The following is a 21,068-nucleotide window of genomic DNA, read 5'->3' as shown; positions in this document are numbered from 1 at the left end:
GACGGGCAAAGCGATGCAGAGCAAGAGGTGGTGAGGTCAAGGCTAGGACCCCTGAGATGTCTACACTGGTGTGTCTTCCCTGGCCCACCCACACTCCTCTGGGAACCTTGGCTATGGCTGCAAACAGAATGATTACTAATAGTGACCGTGTCATTCATAAGCAAGAGAGACATTTTGAAAAAAAAATTAAAGTTAATTAATTTTATGAAGAAGCACAAGAAAACATCTCCCAAGTCAACTTTTTAAGGTGGAGTTCATTTTGGTAAAAATTGATGTAGATGCAAGTTGCTTTGTAGCCATTCAAATCGACAGACGCCAAGATGACTCATGGAGGTGATGACTTACAGTTTATTAATGTGGCAGTTCCTACTTGTCACCAGGCTGCCTTCCCAAAGTCCCCATGGCAGTTGAAGCCTGTCTCGTCCCTTTTCTCTCCTACCCTCCTGTATCGACTGGAGATCAGTCACTTTTAATCATGACTTTGCCCACGCTCTCTCTGCCACCTTCCATCCCAGTTAAGAGTTGGCAGATGATGTTGCCACAGAACATCACATCAGCAGGTATGAATTTTACTTGACAATTCTGGCGTAAGGATAACCACATTCCTTAAATTCTCTATATCTAATTTAATCTGTTCTCTACCATAATCCTATTCTGGTAAGACAGGCAGTCTGTCTTTTTAAAATCCCCACCCCCACCCCAGTCTCTCCAGTTTGCAGAACATTCCCCAGCACCTCCCACCTAAGAATACCCTCTCTTGGCATCAAGCAGCATCCCCATGCTGTGCTGGTGTCTTTGCCTCTATCCTCCAACGTGCTCTGGATCTTCTCCCAGGATCTCAGCCCTGGTGGTTTTCTGGCAATACCATCATTAGGCAGGTAACACAGGAGCCACTGAGCCAATAAACAGAAAGTCTTGGCTTGCTTTTTGGACAATGGAAGAGAAAATACCTATAGTGGCTGGAAAAATAGCAAATTATATCTCAATATGTGACCTCCCAAACAGCAGCCATTCCATTAAGATTTCTAAAAGTCCCCCAAATGTGCTAATGAGGCTAAAATGAGACATTCTGAATTCAGATCCATTTTAGTTCTCAATTTTAACCAAGATTTGCTTTTCTTTCTGCTTTTATCTGGAAGAGAAGTAAAACCTTAACAAGGCCAGAGTCCTAGGTCCATACCTACTTCTGGCCAATTCCTGAATCTTAGACCACAGATTCTACTCAAAAAACTATATAATTATGTTGATGAAAGTATGTGTAGCCCACTGGGCTTGGGGGGTGTGGAGGGAAGAGGAGGTGAGGGTCGTCCTGACACCTGGAGCTCATGTGTCCTAGGTGAAGGATCCTTAGTGCCAGGCCAAGTGCAGCTCTCAAGAGAGGCCAGAAATCAGGACCGTATGTGGAATTGTCTCTAAAAAACTGATGGCCAAAATGGCATGGACTTAAGGAAGCACGTTAGTGGTGGTGGCGTGGGGAGGGGCAGGAACCACCAGCTGGAGACCCCTAACTCTGTTATGCTCCCAGCCTTTGAACCAGCTGGGTGGTGGGCCTGGCCCTGCTAACCTCACAGTACTGCCCTGTTCCTCTAGGCACAGGGAGAGACCCTGTAGAGGGGTGAAAGTCAGCAGGCGTTGTCCTAAGGTAAACCTCCCAGCCTTTCTTTCCTTGAGAGGTGCTGCCGCCCCCTGGTGGCAGCATGCCTCCCCTGCAGGCCACTTCTCTTCAGAGAAGGGGTTTTACATGCCCTGCCTATATGTATAATTTTGTTTATGTTTTTTGTAGTAGTCATGTGTGAGGTCCAAACATCATATAGTAAGATATGAAATCCATATAATAAAACTTTTATTTTAAAAACAAATTATTCTCCAATGTGTTTTGATTTGTGCCGCGTCCTAGAAAAGAAGAATTTTGGGAAAGCGATTTTGAATGGGCGTTGGGGAGACAGTGCCTTCTGGAAGGAGGGTAGCCGTTCTTGTTCTTTAAATGTAACTTTTTCTTCCCCAGTCATCTTATGTTTTCCTGGAGCAGGAGACAGGAAGCCAGTAGCCTCTGATACCCTTGTTATTCTAAGCTGCTTGGATTAGGAGGCTATTTTCACTGCCAGCCACCCTGATCTGCAAGGTAGCAAGGAGGTCCTTAGGCAGCTAATCCTATAGAAACCAGGAAGTGTGAGATGAGCGCTCTCCACTGGAGACCTTGGACGCAGGTTTCTTTGCCCACAGCTGTGATTCGGGCTGTATCCTTTTTCTTTCCAAGTTGTATCCTTTTGTTGCATTAAAGCTGTGTGGGTGGCCATGACCCTCACTGACACACAAACAGGGCCGTCTGCTTCGTGTTGGGCTGTTTGGCAGATGGAAGCACACAGGAAGCAGGAGGGTGAGTGAGATGGGAGAAGAGCTGGGGTCCTACCCTCTGGTGCTCCAGCATGGCCTGAGAGCTGGGTCAAGTCTTCAGCAAGGATCCTGATGGTGAAAGTCCAGCCTGTCTGTGGCTGGGGATACCTTGGGAAAGGGGGTGGCGGCCTGGTCCAGCCCCTCTCACAGCCATCAGTGGGGTCCTCAAGCAGGGGGACATGGGAGACAGTTGCATGGCAGAGCAGTGGCCCTGGCTACAGGCCGGAACACAGAAATGGGGCAGGAGGCTGTGGTGGGGATTTAGGTACCGAGTCAGGACCTCAAGACAAGGCAGAGGGGATGGACGGTGCAGTTCATTGTAAGAAAGCAAAGTCTGTGGCTGGTTGAAGCGGAAAAGGATATCTTGAGAGGAGCCAGGGCTGCACCCAGTGTTGGGTGGGCAAGCAGGGGGCCCAGGCTGAATAGTAGGCAGAAGCAAGGAGCTACTCAGCAGGACCTCAGCTGTGGTCAGGCAGGGGAACCACCTCTGGAAGGTGCTGCTTCTGCCCCTGATAAGTGGGGGCATGGCCATGCTGCCCTGCACACTGGCCACATCTGGCCACTGCTGCTACCAAGCTTCCCTGGGTCACTTGCTCCAAAAAAAAAAAAAAAAAAGTCCTGCACACAGGCCTCTGGTTGGCCCAGGCAGGACCACATGTCCATACCCCACAGCCAGGGAGCTGGAAAAGTGAGCGTCCAAGACATCTGATTTCATGGTGGGGGAATGGTTAGAGCTGACATTGGCCAAGCACTAGATTAATCATTCAATCTACACAGCCCCAAAGGTGCTATTATCTCGTCCATCACATGGATGAGGAAACTGAGGCACAGAGATGTGAAGTAAGTAAGTTGCCCAGAGTCACACAGCCTGGAAGTGGCAGGGCTGACCTTCCTATCTGGGCAGGCTCAAGCTGGAACCTGAGCTCCTAACCACCTCTCTGCTTCTGAGTAAGTCTGTTTCCCACAGGTTCATATGGGGAGCAATTCTCTGAACATCCAAAGGGGGTGCAAATGCTGGTGGCCTAAAGGAGGGCAAACATCCACTGTGCTAGATGTGTGACCGCCAGTGAATAACTGATCCTGTCTAAGGCTCTGGGCGGAGCTGACTCTGGTGGAGATGGTAATAATGGATGTCCATGTGGTGTGAAGCTCAGAAGAGAGATCTGTGTATGTCACCCACCCTAAACTGCTCCGCCCCTTCCCCTGTTTAAGACCCACCAGGGTATTTGCCATCTGTGACCCCACAGTGCCTATGGGACACCTTAAACAAATTAAGCTGCAGGAAACACCAGTGGTGCAAATCAAGGAAATCCAAAAGATGTGAAAGGAAAACCCATAAAAAAATGAACAACCACTAATGATCACTAAGGTATAGGTAGTGAGTCAGTTATATAATTTATTTTATCTTATTTACTATATTTTTCGAATAATGACGGCTGCATTTGAAAATAATGATATATGCTAATTATAAGGATTTAAGAAAAAGAGAAAGTACAAATAAGAAAGTTAAAACATCACCCCAAATGCTACCATCTAGAAGAAACCATTGTTTGATTTAGATAATCATCACATAGCTCTGTGTATATATATATATATATATATATATATGTATATTATATATATATTATATATATATGTATATTATATATATATACACACACACATACATATATATGCATGTATATATATGTATATATCTCTTTGTGGGTGTATGTGAGAGAGAGAGAAAGAGGGAGGAGAGAGAGTCCTAGAGTGTAAGCATATAATGTGGTCACACATTTGCCTGGATAGCAGTAGGTTTAATGAAGAAAAATGTGAGATCACAGTATATATGATAACTACTAAAATTCGATCATGCCATGAATCTTACTTGAATTTAGCAGGAGGAAAAGGAGCTGGAGAGAAATCTTGCCTTCCATCAGGGCTTTCCAGTTTAGACAGGGTTGTTTTGAGGTGTTCTGGTGGAGAAACCCCTAGGGATGGTGGTGGCCCAGATTCCCCAGATCTCTGAGGTCTAGGGAGGGGGCTGATGAAGTCCAGGCCGTGCCTGGTGCCCTGGGGAGTCGCCTTTGGCAGCTGCAGCCTGGACTCACCAGAGGGCCAGGCCAGATAGGACCAGAACTTCATCTTCACCCCGGCAGTCCTGGAGCCTGGAGCTCTGGGAGCAAGGACTGTGCACTGGGATCTCCCCGCCCTCCTGGCCTCGCCCCACCATGACTTTGGGCAGAGCCTCAGAGGTCTCTCATTTTTGGGTCCCTGTGACTCTAGCAGAGCAGAGTTGCATGGACCCAGGGCACAAGCCGGGGGCCTCTCATTCCCCCAGGTTACCCCTGGGCTCCAGGTCTCCTCCCAGGGCTGGCCCAACTCTGGGGGAGGTCTTGGGCTCTGCCTGCCTCAAACTTCTCACCCTGTTAGGAGTCAGCTTGGTCTCCAGAGCTGACACAGTGACCGGCTGCACTTGGACGAGCAGGGCAGGTCCCCAGACCACCACCCAGGGCCACTCTCCCCTCTGGTAGCAGCGCTGCATGGTGGAATTCTGCGTGGCACCAGAGCTCACTTTTGGGTCCCTGGCAGAATCAGGAGAACAAGGTCATGGAAGGATCGTGAAGGAAAGATAGACTTGCTGTGTAGAAATGGATTGGGAAGGTTTAGGGCAGGGAGGAGAGGGTTCTAAGTGAAACTGAACTTGTCTTCATGTGTCTGAGGGCTGCCACTTGGAGGAAAACATAGTTTTGCAGCTTGAGAGGCATGTGTGTTTACTGTGTATCCACTGCCTGTGTCAGGTGCCATGCCAAGTGCTGGGCAGTAGGAGACGAGGATGCGTAGGATGGTCTCCACCCCTGAGGACTACACAGCATGGCGGGGACAGAAATGATCCCAGGGCAGAGTGGGAGAGGTACACTACTGGGGAAGATGCAGGTGCAGGGAGGACAGAATGGGACAGTGTAGCGGGGGAGTGGGGCTCCTGACCTCTGGGCCTGCACTGTCCCACATGGGAGCCACCAGCTGCAGGTGGTTGCTGTGTGCTAGACACGTGATATGTGCCAATGGAGATGTACTATAAGCGCGGGACACACACCGGATCTCAAAGACTTGGTGCAAAAGCATCTCATTCATAACAACTTTTATATTGAATACTCATTGAAATGATACTGCTGTGAATATAGTGGGTTAAATAAAGTATACTATTAAAATTAATTTCACCTGCTTCTTTATACTTTCCTTAAAAATGTAAAGTGACACATGTGCCTGGCATCCGTGGCTCACGTTATGACGTTATTGGACAGAGATGCTCTAGTTGACAGCATGAGGACCAGGGGTTGGTGGTTAAGAAGCGTGGGTGGGGATAGATCTGGACTTCACTTCCCTGAAGGGGGTGGACTTTGAAGGGGGTGAGCTTCCTGTCCCGAGGTGTTCCAACAGAGAGGATGCTGGCAATTGGGAAGAGACCAGATATATGAGCTCCAAGGGTACCTCTGATTCTCAAGCCTAACCAGAGGGCAGCAGGCCCGTTTTCTGCCCTTTGGGGGCCTCAGTCAGGACCTCATGCCTGGGTGTCCCTTGGATGTGTCCCAGAGGTCCCGCCCTTTTATGGCTCTGACTACGGTGGCCCTTGCGGCGGCCGTGCAGGCGTGGGCTCCGCCTTGCCCTTAGCAGAGTGTGCTGGAGCACCTCCTTGGCTCTGGCGAGGGCTGCTTCTGCAGGGGCAGCCACGTCAGGCACCACGCCCACCCCTTCCCAGGAGCTGCCGTCTGCAGCCCCCACTGAGCGGGCAGTGGGGATGGTGATGTACAGGTCGGTGTCATCCACGTGGTAGGTTTGCGGCAGCTGGCAGCCCCCACTGGTCACCTCCCCGATGACCAGTGCCCGGCCCAGCCTCTTCAAGATGTAGGTAAATTCCTCTGCGGCGCCAGCTGTCAAACTGCTGGTCAGAATGACCATACTCTTCTTGGAGCCGTAGCGTTCACCTGCAGGATATAAGGCCCTTCAAAATAGGGAGTCAAGTCCTCACCCTGGGCACCTGCCTTCTCCATACTGCTTAGACTCCAGAGAGGAGGGCCAGGGATTTAGTTCTGTGTCCTTGTGTCCACAGGCAAGTCACCCCACCTTTCTGAGCCCCAGTTTCTGCATCTGTAAAATGGGGATAAGGATGTGTGCCAGATCCTGAGCATGCCAGCGCTTGAGAGATTTTACCACCAGTGATGGGAAGAGGCTGGACTGACTTACCTGAGAAAAGGGCTAACCTGACCAGACTCTCTTCACTTTGGACCCTCAGAAGAGCCAAGTTTGTGACTTAATGACGACAGCCCTCTAGGACAGTGATGTCCAATAGAAAAGCAACATGAGCCCGAATGCAAGCCACATATGTCATTTCAAGTTTTCTAGAAGCCACATTAAACAAGTAAAACAAAATTGATAGAATGAATTTTAATACTGTTTTATCTAACTCAATAAATCTAAAATTTGTTCCTCTCAAAATGTCATCAATAAAATTATTGAGATATTTTACATCCTTTTTTTCATGAAAGTCTTCAAAATCTGGTGTGCACTGAACACTTTATGCATCTCAATCCATGTGTGGCATGTGGCTTCCGTACTGGACATCGCAATTCCAAGACCCCATGATCTGCAGATCTGTTTTTAACTACTGGTCTTGAATGTCTATTTGAATTGAGAATTCATCTGGTCCTGATTTTTATTTACATTTTGCAATATTATTGAATGTATATCTTGGAAGATTCCCTCCAAATGCTTGTGTGATAAGGAAGTATGCAAATGAAAATTGCAGGGTGCTTTTCTGATCGGAGGAGGCACACCCCCCATTGGTTTCCCAGCCCCCTCTTTTCAGATGGACGCACAGGTTCCTTGGTTTTGCAAGCTAGGCAAGGGAGATGGAGCAAGGCTGTCCACCTGGGGTGTGGCTGGACAGCCGTGGTACTGTGAAGCGCGGGGCCTGTACTGCTTCCTCCGGCCACTGCTCTGGGCCCAGGGCAGGTAACACAAGCCCCATCAGAGTCATGAACTTCCTTTAGGTAGGTGTGCTGGGAAGCTGCTGAGGGTTCAGGTGAGATGGAAAATCACTGGAAACGCCGTGGGATTTGGTGATGGCCCGAGGACCCTTGTAGCTTTACATTTGTCTTGCAGGCTGATGGTTGCTATGGCAGGAATGGCAGGCATTTTGGTTTTAGACAAATCAGTGTTCGAGTTTGGGAGCTGTCACTTATTAGCTGAGTGACCTTAGACAAGCTATTTGACCTAGTTGGGACTCATTTTTCTCATCTAGAAAATAGGTATAATGGTACATGTTTTGCAGGGATTAAAGGTCTTATGTACAGAGTACATGGCATCGGACGGGGGCTTTATATTCTAGCTACAGTTACTTTTACCCGAACCCAAACTGTCTTTCCTTGATTTCCCAGAAGCTTCTAGAATGATAATAGGAAGGAAAGGCTTCTGTACCCACCTTCGAGCTGCGCGTGGGTCCAGAGCTCGCTGACAGAGTCATTGGGCCGGTTGTAGATTTTGTCCAGCAGAATAGGTGGGCCTTCGTCGAAAAAGTAGGAGCATATGGCGGAGATGGAGGAGGTGGGACCACCGATGTTGAACCTGAGGGAAGGGAAATGTTGCCTACTGAGGGGCGGAGCCCACAGGGAAGCCCTCGGTGCCCCTCTGGGTGCCCTAATCCTTGCCCTGTGGAGGGTTCTAATTCCAGGCAGCCTCAGTCTGGTGTCCTTTCTTCCTCCTACAGAATTCTTTGGTTGGCATTTCCCAGAGTACAAGATTCTTGAGAACCAGAGACTTTGTGGTCAAATTCATTTAGAAAATACTGCATAACTTACCCACCCCTTCTGTTCACACATTAATACATTATGTGATACATATTGTATATGTTATATTAAAGGCCCTAGGTCCTCGGGAACTTGTTGATAAATTTCCCCAGCTTACTGACCGTGGCCTGCTCCCATGCACCCATGCTGTCTGCACATTTTGAGAGCACTGTCTTCCCTGGTTTCATGCTTGATAATTTCACAAAACCCACTAGGTATCTTAGTTGAGGTGTCCTAACATGGCTCTTAGTGTGGTGGAGTGTTCAGAGTTGTGGAACTGCATTGGGGATGAGGGATCCTGTGATCATTCCAGGCTATTTGGATTTGTCCTGCTGTCTGACCTCGCTGGGCCCCTGTCTCCTTATTTGTGTAACGAGGAATGCTGGGCTGGCAGTGTATTAGGAGTCTCTTCCAGTTGATGGTCTAGGATGGCCCAGATGTGTTCAGGGCCCATGACTTCAGCATCTGAACCTCCAAACCTTGGCTTGGAAGGATCTTTAAGCAAAGCACACCTGTGGGCTGGGTCTCCTCTTTAGAAAAATTTGGATGACACCATTAAGCAGAAAGGGACTTAGCATGAGGGTCATTTGGATGTTCAATAGAGCGTTTGAAGAATAAAGTCATCAGAGGTGCCACAGGAGTCCCCAAGCTCAAGTTCTGTGTACACCCAAACCCAAGCCCTGGGAGATGGTTCACCTTCCAGGGAGGAAAGTCCGCCTCTGGGATCCAGTGCCACCTAGTGACGACTAAGAATCTCAAGAGTTTTGCAAGCCAGCAGCCAGAGCTCCCTCTCAGTATATCCAGCACTGCGGATGGGGGTGGGGGGTGGGGGGCGGAAGTGTCCAATTGCCAGGGGAGCTGGCTTCCCCCTTCCCAGTGCCCATGGAAGGTGCCCAGGGCACGTCTGCTGATGGCCCCGGGAGTGACAAGAGACCTGGTCACTGAAGGGCATTCTTCTACCCATTACCCTTCCAAGTCCCCTCCCCCAGCTCTCAGAAGGAAACTCAACCTGTATGAGGCATACCTTCACAGAAGCAGATGAGAGGTCTAGCTGAAAGCATCCCCCCAACAATCATTTTGTAGCGTAAAGAGTTCTTTTTGCAACAATAGTGGCTAAATCGCAAATTCTCTCTGGGCCACTGGCTTTATGATTCTCATGACCAGGGTTGTCCTGGGCTGATTCCGTAAGATGTGCGGCACAAGCACAGGTGGAAGCCTAGCTGTCCCAAACATGGCTGATCATCAGAGTCACCGGGATGATGTCTGTTAAATATACAGATCGCCGGACCTCACTCCTGGGGCTTTGGATTCAGCAGGGCTGGGAGGGGTCCTGGAATCAGTGTGTTTAAGGTCACCCTTTCCCTCTCTCCTCACTGAATCCTGTGACTAGGTAAGTTTGGGGACCACTGGATTAGCTCAGTGGTTCTCAGCCTTGGTCATCTGAGCTTAAAAAAACCAACAGTGTTGGGACCCCACCTGGCTAATTAAACCAGAACCCCAGAATAGCTGGCCAGAGCCCTGAGAGCCAGGCAGGCTATTCCACTTGGGGTCTGCCCGGCATCCCAGGGTCCTTTCTTCCCTACTAGACTCATGGCTTTGACTGTCTTCCAGCAGCTGCCCCAGCCTCGCTGGGAACTGCTGAGCCCCGCCCACTGACCTCATGTCGACAATCAGGGCGTCCGTGTGTACAATCTTCTTCCAGACATGCTCCACCAGCAGCTCGGAGACCTGGGTGAGCAGCTCACAGTCCCCAAACATATCAAACCTCAAGTAGCCAACGTTGCCCTCAAGCACATTAGTGTGGAAGGAAAACTTGATCAGGTCTTCAAAGGCTTCAGGGGAAGGGATCTGAAAGAGAGGGAGGTCGGCTCCATGTCAGGAGAGGAGAGATTTGAAAGCTGAAATTTTTTTTTTTTTAAGGTTCTGAGTATCTTTATTTCATTATTGATCATAGTACTTAAATGGACAATTAGCTCCGCTAAAGTCCAGGTCAAACTCTCCCATAGCCATGGTTCCCTGTTCTTCTGCCAAACCGTGCCCAGTATCCACCCCCTGTCACTTCTGCCAGATACAGTGAAAGGTCAGATTTGAAAGTGGGTGTCACGGAGGTTCTTTATATCATGAGATATATTGAGCCCACGGGAAGGGAGCTAACATTTCCTAAGGAGGTAGTAGGTGCCAGGGCCTTTCCTGATGGTATCCAGGAGGTTACATGGGTAGTGGGCCTGGGATATGAACCCCAGTGAGTGGTCAGCAGCCTCCTTACAGGGAATGCTCATGGGTGCCAACCTCTCACCCTGGCGTCAGAGCTGGAAGGCCCAGGCATGGTCTCCACTCTGACTCCCCTGAGCTCCCCAGACACTTTTTGTCTCTGAGCTCATCATCTAAAGACATCATCATCTGAAGACATGAACTACTGGGCCCTTGAGTCTTTACCAGGGATCTGGCCCTGTACTGAGCATGTTGTAGCAGTTACTGTAGAGAAGACACTATTATCGCCATCTTTTTACTGAAAAAAACTGAAGCACAGAGTGATTAAGTAACTTGCCCAAGGTCACACAGCCAGTAAGTGGAAGAGCCAGAATATGAATCCACACCAGGTGACTCCAAACCAGGAACACCCCTGCTGACTAGGACACCTGGCCTCCAGGCCTTGTGCTGACCTCAGTCACAAGCCCTTGGGCCATGGGCCACTCTCCTCTGTACCCCTCCAGGCCTCAGTTCCTCTTTTTGTAAAATGGGATAACAATTCGACAGTAGATGCTTTTGGTGCCCTCAGCCCTCCTCTGATTTCAGCCACAGCTTGACCCAGGCTGACAGGGCGTTGCCTCTAGCATACCCTTGTTTTTTACTCTCTACTTCAGGACCTTCTCCAAGCTGCCCCAGAATCTGAGAGAGTTCATGTCCCCAGGGAGACCTTCAGCTAACAGAGAGCGGGAACCGTGGGGTCACGTCTGCAGAGGCATTCCTCACACTTGTCAGGGTGTGTTGCAATCTTCAGAAGCAACAGGCTCAATAACACGCCCACACTTCCTGTCCCACTTTCCCTGCTCCCTCACTCCTGCTGCAGTGACCACATCCCACATCAACTGACCACGCCTAAGCCCCTATCTCAGGTCCTGGCTTCAAGGGAACCAGGACAAATGCTGCCCTGCCTACTTGTTGTGACTATGCAGTTATATCATAGATGATAAACACCATGGAGAGGTGTTGTAAAGGTGCTTTAGATCCGGCTCTTTGCTGATGGGAGTGCTTGGTGAGTCCTGTGGTGTGCTTTGGCCTTTGATCGGGAGAATTTTTCCCTCCTCTACCCTGCAGCCTTGATTTACCTTTTCAGTGTTCCCCAGACCTGCAGTGCTGGCTTCAAATATCTTGACCACACAGCCTGGCCCAGAATTTCCCATTCAGTTGGCCCTTGTGTCAGGGTGCACGCCCACCCAGCACAACTCCTTTGGGAGACAGTACTTGGCATTGGGGGAGGGGAGGAGAAGGCAGTCGGTGCCTACCCAAGGCAGCCTCACTGCAGGGGTTGTCCTGGCTGTGTGTGGACACTCCTGGACCTGTCCCCAGGCTCCATGCTCTAGCTCCAAGGCAACTGTGATGCCAGGACCTGTGCTGATTCCCTGTCTCCATCTCCCTGACTCATTCACACAAACTGCAAACCCCTGAGGCAGGCAGGTGATGTGGACACACACAAACCCCACATTTCCAGAATAGGAAATCACGGGGACCTCATGTGACTTATCAACCTCTTTCTCCAACACTGACAGTGAGAGCCCTACAAACCCTTGCATTCTACCTAGCCAAGAGTGAAGCTCCTTCTATACTAGCACTTTTCAAACTGAGCTCCTGTGGGTACCAATGATCTACTGAGGTGCTCAGGGACCTCATGGGCACATGAGGGACTGGAGGGCAGGGTGAGAGAGAGGAAAAGACGTGATTGGTGAAAAATTTAACATGAAAACACGTCTGGAAGCCGTTGCCTTGCACCCTGCACGGAGCCCTGGATGTGCGGACAGTTGGTTGACTCTCTCCTGGGACTGTGCTGGACCAAGGCTCCCTTGTAACTCACCTGCATGGGTACAATCCCAGGAATGCGGTCCTTGGCATCCTCAGGGATATGGGCTGTCTTCAGGTGTGGGTCCCCGGACAGCACCTGCAGGTCAGCCTCCAGCATCTCGGCCAGGGCAGCTTCTGAGGTCACCCTGGCATAGCGGCTCTGCAGACGGCTCAGTTTGGATGCCATCTTGGCTCCCAGCTCGGGGGAGGCGTAGTTATCTGCTACGAGCTTCCCAGCTGTCTGCAGCACAGTGGGCACCTTGGCACGCAGGGCCACTATATCCTGGGCTGTGGAGAGGGCCACGCTCATGGGCACGGTGATGTCTGGCTCCACCCCAGCCAGGTCCCAGGCCTCACCGGTGCTGGCACTCAGGGCCATCTGCGTGGGCATGGAGGCATATAAGGGGCTGCTGCCCACCTGGTAGATGCCCACGGAGAGCGCCCCTCCAGCCGTGGGCTCCCCGATGATGGTGGCACGCTGCAGGTCCTGCATGGTGTGAGCGAAAGCCTCAGCCGCCGACCCGCTGGTGTGGCTCACCAGGATGTAGAGGTCCTTGTGGGAGCCGTAGCGCTGGCCTGCCACCTGGGGCAGTGTCCACACCTCTGTGACCCTCGACATGGCCCTGTCAAAGACGGAGTAGAGGTGCTGGCGGGGCTCTGCCTCGAAGAAGTAGGAACAGAGCAGCGGCACGGCCGTGGAGTAGCTGCCGGGGTTGTAGCGCAGGTCGACGACCAGAGCGGGTGTGTCTACCAGCTTCTGCCATACCAGCTGTACCAGCTGCGGCCCGATGGCTTTCACTGTCTCCAGGTCAGCCATGGCGTCGAAACGCAGGTAGCCCAGCCGGCCTGGCAGCACCTCTGTCTTGAACAGGGCCTCGATGAGGTAGGAGAGCTCCTCTGGGGAGGGGACGATGGGAGGTGGTAGGGGCACTTCTTCAGCCACCATCTCGCCGGGGCTGTGGAACACCAGCAGACGGTGGTCTCCAGACATCTCCTGCAGGTCTGCCGTGAGCTGGGAGGCCAGCGACTCCAGGTCCACTGCTGTGCGGTAGGCGCCCTGGGCCAGCTTGGCTTGCAACACGGCGCCTGTCTGCCCCACGACCTCTGGCCGGGCATAGTGGGCCTCCAGCAGGTGCCCCGTGCCCTCCACCAACTCCCCCAGGCTTCGGTGGAACTCCAGCACCTCCTGGGCTCTGTCCAGGGCTTCCTCGGCCAGCACGATGGCATCAGGGACCACGCCGCCCCCCAGCCAGCACTCGCCATGGTTGTCGATGAAGGTGAGCACGGGCACCGTGAGCGCCAGGCCCCCCTCGGGCGTCTCCAGCAGGGGCACCGTGTGCGTGTGCAGCAGGCTGCCCGCCGTGATCTCGCCCACCAGCGTGGCCCAGCCGAGCGACTGCATGAGGAAGGCCAGCTCCTCGGCTGCGGTGGCGGTGCGGTGGCTGGTGAGCAGGTACACCCCGCGCTGGGTGCCGTATGGCTGGCCCAGCAGCTCGGTCTGGCTGAAGTGCTCCTGCGTGACGTTGGTGCGCCGGTCGTAGGTGGTGAAGAGACGCACGGGGCCAGAGTCGGGTCCCTGGAAATAGGAGAGCAGCAGGGGCACGGAGGAGGACGGCCCCCCAGGGTTCTGCCGCAGGTCCATGATGAGGTGCTCCGTGTCCTGCAGGGGCTCCCACACCTGGCGCAGGATGTACGGGGCCAGCACCCCCAGCACTGAAGCGTCAGCAAACCTGTCAAAGCGCAGGTAGCCCACGTTGCCTGGCAGCACGGACACCTGGAACATGGAGTCCACCAGGGCCCGCCGGGCAGCCTCGTCCTCGGGCACTTCCGAGACCATCTCCGGGGGTTCTTCAGCTTCATCCTCGGGCCCAGAAGAGGTTTCTTTGGACCTGACCACCTGCACCAGGAGCCTGGGGTCCTCGGACACGGCCTGCAGGCCGGTGTTGAGCTTAGTGACCAGATCCTCCTCGGAGACCACCGAGGACAGGTCCATGTTGGCCAGGTGGTGCAGCAGGGCAGGCACGCGGTCCACCAGTGTGTAGTATTCCCGCAGGGCCTCCTGCAGGCGCTGGATGACGGCAGGCAGGGCGCGGCGCAGCGTGAGGATGGCCAGGGCCTTCTCCAGGGCCTGCTCGGCCGGTGTCCCCACACAAGGCAGCACCCCGCTGCCCTCCCAAGTCTGGCTGCCCTTGCCCAGGGGCCCCAGGGACCTGGACACGGGCACGGTGAGAAAGAAGTCAGACTGGCCTATCCGCAGCTTCTGGAGGTCCAAGGCCCCCCCCACAGTCCGCTCGCCCACCACAATGGCCCTGCGCATTTGTTTGAGGATATAAGCGATGTCCTCAGCCACACCCCCGGTGCGACCACTGGTGAGGACCACCACATCCTTATCGGCACCGTAGTTCTCTCCTAGGACTTCGGGCAGGGTCCAGATCTCAGTGGTCGTATTAGAGGGGCGATCATAGATGGTATCTACATGCAGGACTGTGTTCCCTGGGTGCAGGTAGGAGATGACGTAGGGGATGCCAGAAATGTGGCCCCCAGTGCAGTGGCGGAGGTCCAGCACCAAGGCAGAGGTGCCCATGAGCTTCCTCCAGACGTTGGCCACCAGGAAGCTCCTCAGCTTGCTCATCACCTCCTGGCCCGGGATGTCGTCCACCCGCAGGTAGCCCACATTGCCTTCCAGAACCTCATGGCGGAGGCCGTTCTGCAGCCCCGCAATGAGTTCCTCTAGCGTGAGGTTCATGAGTGCTGGGGCTTGCCGGGGAGCCTCGAGGGTGCTGGGCTCATAGGAGATGACCAGGCGAGGGTCGTTCAAGGAGCTCTGCACGCCAGCTGTCAGCACATGGGCCAGAGTCTGAGGGTCTGAGATGGCCAGGATCTCACGACTCTTGATGGCCTGCTCGATGGCTTCCTGCATCCCCATCAGGTTCTCTGGGAAGCAGTAGTTATCCAGGAGGACCTTGGCCATGTCCAGTACCAGGCTCGGCTGGAATAGGTGTGTAGGGCCAGTCAGGCTGCAGAGCAGCATGGGCAAGAGCAGGGCCCATTTTCTTGACATGGGGATCCAGAGGGAGGGCTGGCTCCTGCACAAAAGCTCTCTTGACACCGTGCGCCAGGCAACAGCACTGCTCTGCGTGGCTGCCTTTCTCCCGCGTCCTTCTCAGCCAGCGGACAGAAGGTCTGGGGCTAAACACGGGAGTTGGGTTGCAGCTTCCAGCTCCGGTAAGCCTTTAATCCTGTCTAATTCAAGCGCATCAGCCCTGGGGACTGGGGAGAAGCGGCGGAAGTGGTTTGACTCAGAAGGTATGTGGGGTCTCATCTTGCTGCGCCACCTCTGGTAGACTAACGTGAATAACTACCGTTTGAGTTCCTGCCACATGCCAGGCACTGTGCCCCATGCTTTACAGGCTGACAGTCTCTACCTTGCAAAGCAGAGTTATTAACCTGCAAGTAAATAGCATTTCCCCACTGCACTGGGTGACACACCCCTCTGGAATTAGGGAGAACTTGGGGGCCTGATGCTGCCACCCTCTACTCTGTGGCCTTAGGGAAGTGTCTTACTTATTGTGTAGATTAAGTGACAAAATATGGGTAAGGCACTTGACAGCATCAGGGAAGAAGGAAGCACTCAATTACTGATAAGTTCTCTGTATCAGATAGTTGCTCTGTTTTGTAGCTGAAGAAACAGAGTTCAGTAGCTAACGGAAGCCCACCATCCTAGGTGGGGGGATGTGAGGGCAGCCAGAAGAAGCCTGTGGGGTCACAGTCACTTAGACCATGCCGAGGTTGAGTCTGAGGCTCCATCTACTTCACGGTTTCAAGTTTATTCCCCTGTCTTGCTAATGCATCCAGGGAACCAAAGTGGTTCCCCCCGACAGCTTTCAGATGATTGGAGTGAAATGTCTGAACTTCACTGTGGGGCATGATGAACGGGATTGGTGATTCCAGGGCAGATGAAGTTAGCTCTGAGATCTAACAAGCATCCATTATGCTGGCTAAAGAAGACCCTCGCTGGTTGAGGGCTCGGCCCCTGGCCCACTGCTTGCAAGGAGAACTGAGTTGGAGGAGTTAGGTCTCTGTGGTCCAGACCCCACAGGTATCCAGATCATCAGTCCCCAGAGAACTGCTGGACTCCTGCTCCTTCGCATAGAAGTGACGTTTGTCCAGCTTATGACTGATTTGGCACAGATTTCCAAGAATATCTACCACGGAGCCTAGACCCTAGAACCCCTGCTTTGTCTCCCCATCCCTCTGGGAGTGGGCATTGCCCTCACTTAACAGACGAGACAGCTATGGCTCAGAGTGTGGTCACATAAGCAGGGAGGAGTGCTGGGAGAGCAGTCTGGCTGCACTCTTTTCCCTTTGCCCCGTTACCGCCAGTGCACCCTCCTGGGACTGGGTGGCCATAGGCAGGCGCGCACGTGTGCCTCAGCCGGCAGCCGGAGGAGGTGGTCTTGGGGCCGGGGGACCTTCTCAGCACACTCGAGAGCCACAATCCGCTCTCTGGAAATCATTATCTGAGGATGTTTACCAAGTGGTTGATGAAGGCCAAAGAGGTCAATTAGCTAAAACAAACATATTCTTAGCTCATTAGGATTTGTTTAATGCCAAAGTGACATATGGTCACATCACTCCACCGTTTGCAGCCAATCAAGTGAGACTGATTTATTATAATAATAAGGCCTCCTTAGTCCCCACTGGGAAGGCTGAGCCCTCTGCTCCACCGCCGCCTGGGGAATCACAACTTGGAACATGCCAGTCTCATCCTCTGAGGGCACTTTCCCATCATCGCTTGAACCCAGGCAAAGCCTTTGGACCAGGAAAGGTGTGGATGAAGATAAGCAGGAATAAGTATCTCTTTGGGGAAAGTGTTTCCCCTGAACTCATTAAAATGCAGTCTCGGGGTGGGATGCCTGGAGCTGGTGTGGGGCTTTGATTTGTGTGGATGGCCCAGAGCCCCAGGGAGGACGTAGAAGCAGGCCTGGGGTCTGTTGCAAGTCCCTGAGGTGCCCAGGTTAGTGCCTGCAAGGGGAGATGATGTGTCCTCCTGTGGGTGTGGCCTGAGGCCAGTGGGAGGAAATTCTGTCCCCAGAGTTCCCCGAACTCTCCAGGAGGAAGGGATGTCCTGGCCCCCAGATGAGGGGGGCATAAGCAGGTGGCAGCTGTCTAAGGTGAGCACGTTCTGGGCAAGTCCCATTGTGGGAGCCAGGAGGAGCTTTCAAGCAGCCTCTGCCAGCTGTCGGCCCAGGGGCTGCAGAGAGTCCCATTGTGATCTTGGGGGCTGAGTTTGGAGTTGGGATGCAGTCAAAGCCCCTGCCTCCCCCTCACTTGTACAAGCAGCCATGTGGGCAGAGGTGTTAAGAGCACGGGCTCAGGAGCCACCCCCAAACCCTACCGCTTTCTAAAGTACAGACCCAGATCAAGTGACATGACTGCTCTGTGCCTTGGCTTCCTCAAAAGGGAAACAGGGTAAGGAGAAGAGCGTCACAGTATTGTTGTGACAGTGTCAGCAGGTATAATGAAGAAGCTGAGGTCACAGTAGCAGCTGATGAGTGGCAGACAGCCTGTGATCAGAACTCCCCGATGGGGTTGGGGAGAGATAACCCAAGAGGCAGGGGTTGTCTTAGGGACCCTGGGGGTACCAAATGCTTCTGAAGACCCAAACCTTCCATGGGCTTCTGTGTATCTGGAGAGTCTGTACACCTGAGAAAGGCCCTGACACAGTGTTCACTCCAGAGCATACTCCAGGGAGATTAAAAGGGGGACAATGGCACAGATGGTGTGCTACTGGGAGTCAAATGGAGCACACCTGGAGCCTGGCAATCCCAGAAAAAGTTAATCTCCTGCTACATTACGGATTCCCTTTTTGCAGTGGTCAGAGGCCTTGTCTGTCTGGTTATTTATCCATTCATCTTCCTATCTATCTATCTACATACCTACCTATCTATTGTTTTATGTTAGTTTTCCCTCAGTGTTCATTATGGTCATTTTCAATTGGCACAGCAAATATCCATGACCTATTCACCTAGATTCTACCATTGACATTTTATTATCCTTCCTTTCTCTCACCTCTCTCTCTCTGGTCCCCTCTCTAACCCTCAAGCCAACATATTTTTGGGATGTATTTCAAAGCAAGTTGAATCTTGCCTTTACTTTATTTTAATCCTTTTTCTTTTTACTTTTCTAAAAATAAAAGTAAAACATACTCATATTTGCAAGTTAAATAATTCATAAATGTATGAACAATCTTCTCCCAAAGCCTTTCTAATCCAGCCAATAATAACAGTTTAATGTGTAGCTGTCCTCACTTTTCTCTGTGCTCATATGTGGAAGCACATATGTAGGAGATCTATCTGTCCATCCATGGATCTGCCCATCTCTGATGCTCATCCAACCATCCATCTACCTAGTGTCACCTCATAATAGCACACAGGATAATTTGCATTTTGTTTTACTCACTTAAGCATACAGCAGAAACAACCTTCCAAGTTGAAGCATAAAGTTTGTTCTTTTAATGGCTGCATAATTGTCCTTGACAATTTACTGATCTGTTTCCCTAGCAAAAGATATTTTAAGTTGTTTCTGTTTTTGCTTCTATAAACAATACTGCGATAAGTGTTCTCAAACACATGTTCTTAGGACTAGTGCTTCTTGCTTCTGTAGAAAAATATCCAAACCTGGGCTTGCTGAATCAAATGGTTGGACACTTGTTTATTTATTCTTTTTCTTTATTATATTTTCAGTAACCTTAAAATTATATAATAAATGTGTATTTTTTCTGTTTTTTTTTTTTTACAACTTTATTTATGTACGATTGACATACAATAAACTGCCCATCTTTGAAATGTACAATTTGGTGAGTTTTGACATGTGTATACACCCATGAAACTATCACCACAAGCAAGGTAATGTATCTTGCCCTCATCCTCAGATTTTCCTCATGCCCCTTTGTTATCCATCCCCTTGCGTCTCCATCTCCAGACAAACACTGACAAGCAGCTATGCTGTTGAGTGTACCATTAGGTCACTTATTTTATTGCTGAGTAGTATTCCATTGTATAGATATACTACAATTTATTATCCACTCACATGTTGATCGAACTACAATTTGCTTCCAGAGTGTAACTATTACAAATACAGCTGCTGTGAATGTTTGAGTATAAGTTTCTGCGTGGATGTATGTTTTTATTTTTACTAGGACAAGAATGCATGTTTAACATTTTAAGAAACAATCTAAATGTTTTCCAAACTTGAAATTTCTATCAGCAACATATGAGACTTTCAATTCCCCCACATTAATGCCAACAATTTGTATGCATGGTTAGACTTTTAAATTTTGACTATTATAATGGGTATATAGTACATTCTCATTGTGATTTTAATTGGGACTTCCTTGATGACTAATTGTGTTGAGCATCTGTTTGTATATTTATTGACCATTTGTATATATTCTGTAGTAAAATGTCTGTTTAAACCCTTTTCCCATTTGTAGGGGGTAGGGGGAGGAGGCTGTTTTTTGTCTTACTATTGATCAAGTAAGAATTATTTGTACATTTTAGATATGAGTCGTTTGCCTGATGTATGTATTGCAAATATTTTTTCGCAATCTGTGGCTTGTCTTTTCATGTCCTTAACAGTGTCTTTTGAAGATTAAAAGTTCTTGTTTTTGATGAATCCCAATTTATCAATTTTTTCTTTTATGATTCATATTCTTGGTGCCATACCTAAGAAATCTTTGCCTATTCCAAGGTCACCAAGCTTTTCTTTAATATTTTGTTCTAGAAGTTCCATAGTTTTAGGTTTTACATTTATAATCCATTTTGAGTTAATTTTTGTGTATGTGTATATTTATTTTATTGTATGAGGAAGGGGTCAAGATTTTCTTTTTCCATGTCAATATCCAGTTGCCAACACTAGTTGTTGAAAAAACTTTCCTGTCCTATTGAATTGCCTTGGCATTAGGTCAAAAAGTGATTAGCCACATATGAGTGGGTCTATTTCTGTACTCTCTGTTCTGCTGTATTCTGTCTGTTTTTTCACCAATACCACACTGTTTTGGTTACTATAGTTTATAGTATGTCTTGAAATCATGTAATGTAATCCCTCGAACTTTGTTATTCTTCATCAAAATTATTTTGGTTATTCTAGTTCCTTTGGATTTATATGGATTTATCCAAAGCCATGTACATTTTAGATACCAATAATTGATTTTAGAATCAGACAATTGATTTGGATTGAACTGAAGCTATAGATCAGTTAGGGGACAATTGACATCGTAACAATACTGAGACTTCCAATCTTTGAAAATGGTATAACTCCATTTATTTATGTCTTCATTGATTTATCAGTGTTGTATGGTTTCAGTATATAAATTATGTAAATATTTTGTTAGTTTTATTTTTATTGTTTTTGTTCTCAAAATTATTTCTATTTATTAAAAGACACTGGTATTTACCTACAGAATGGGAGAAAATATTTGAAAATCATTTATCTGATAAGGGTCTAGTATCTAGAACATATAAAGAACACTTACAACTCAACAATAAAAAGGCAAATAACCTAACTTTTATTTATTTATTTGTTTTTAATTTTTTTTAAACATCTTTATTGGAGTATAATTGCTTTACAATGGTGTGTTACTTTCTGCTTTGTAACCAAGTGAATCAGCTATACATATACATATATCCCCATATCCCCTCCCTCTTGCGTCTCCCTCCCACCCTCCCTATCCCACCCCTCTAGGTGGTCACAAAGCACCGAGCTGATCTCCCTGTGCTATGCGGC

The 21,068-nt window shown here is 50.0% G+C and overlaps 1 protein-coding gene across 1 annotated transcript; it reads right to left on the bottom strand.

Annotated features, from left to right (window-relative positions):
- Nucleotides 1-3,000: 3,000 nt before the first annotated feature.
- On the bottom strand, nt 3,001-20,872 carry RBP3 (retinol binding protein 3). The gene is made up of 4 exons (XM_082424046.1): nt 12,295-20,872; nt 9,880-10,070; nt 7,859-8,001; nt 3,001-6,362 (listed from the first exon to the last, which is right to left on the bottom strand). Exons 1-4 carry the CDS (start codon nt 15,340-15,342, stop codon nt 5,884-5,886), a joined length of 3,861 nt encoding a protein of 1,286 aa, XP_082280172.1. The 5' UTR covers nt 15,343-20,872; the 3' UTR covers nt 3,001-5,883.
- Nucleotides 20,873-21,068: the final 196 nt, after the last annotated feature.

The sequence above is a fragment of the Balaenoptera physalus genome (assembly GCF_965194825.1).
Source record: "Balaenoptera physalus genome assembly, chromosome: 14".
NCBI lineage: Eukaryota > Metazoa > Chordata > Mammalia > Artiodactyla > Balaenopteridae > Balaenoptera > Balaenoptera physalus.
The sequence above is the reverse complement of the archived record's forward strand: the minus strand, read 5'-3'. Positions and strand labels throughout refer to the sequence as shown.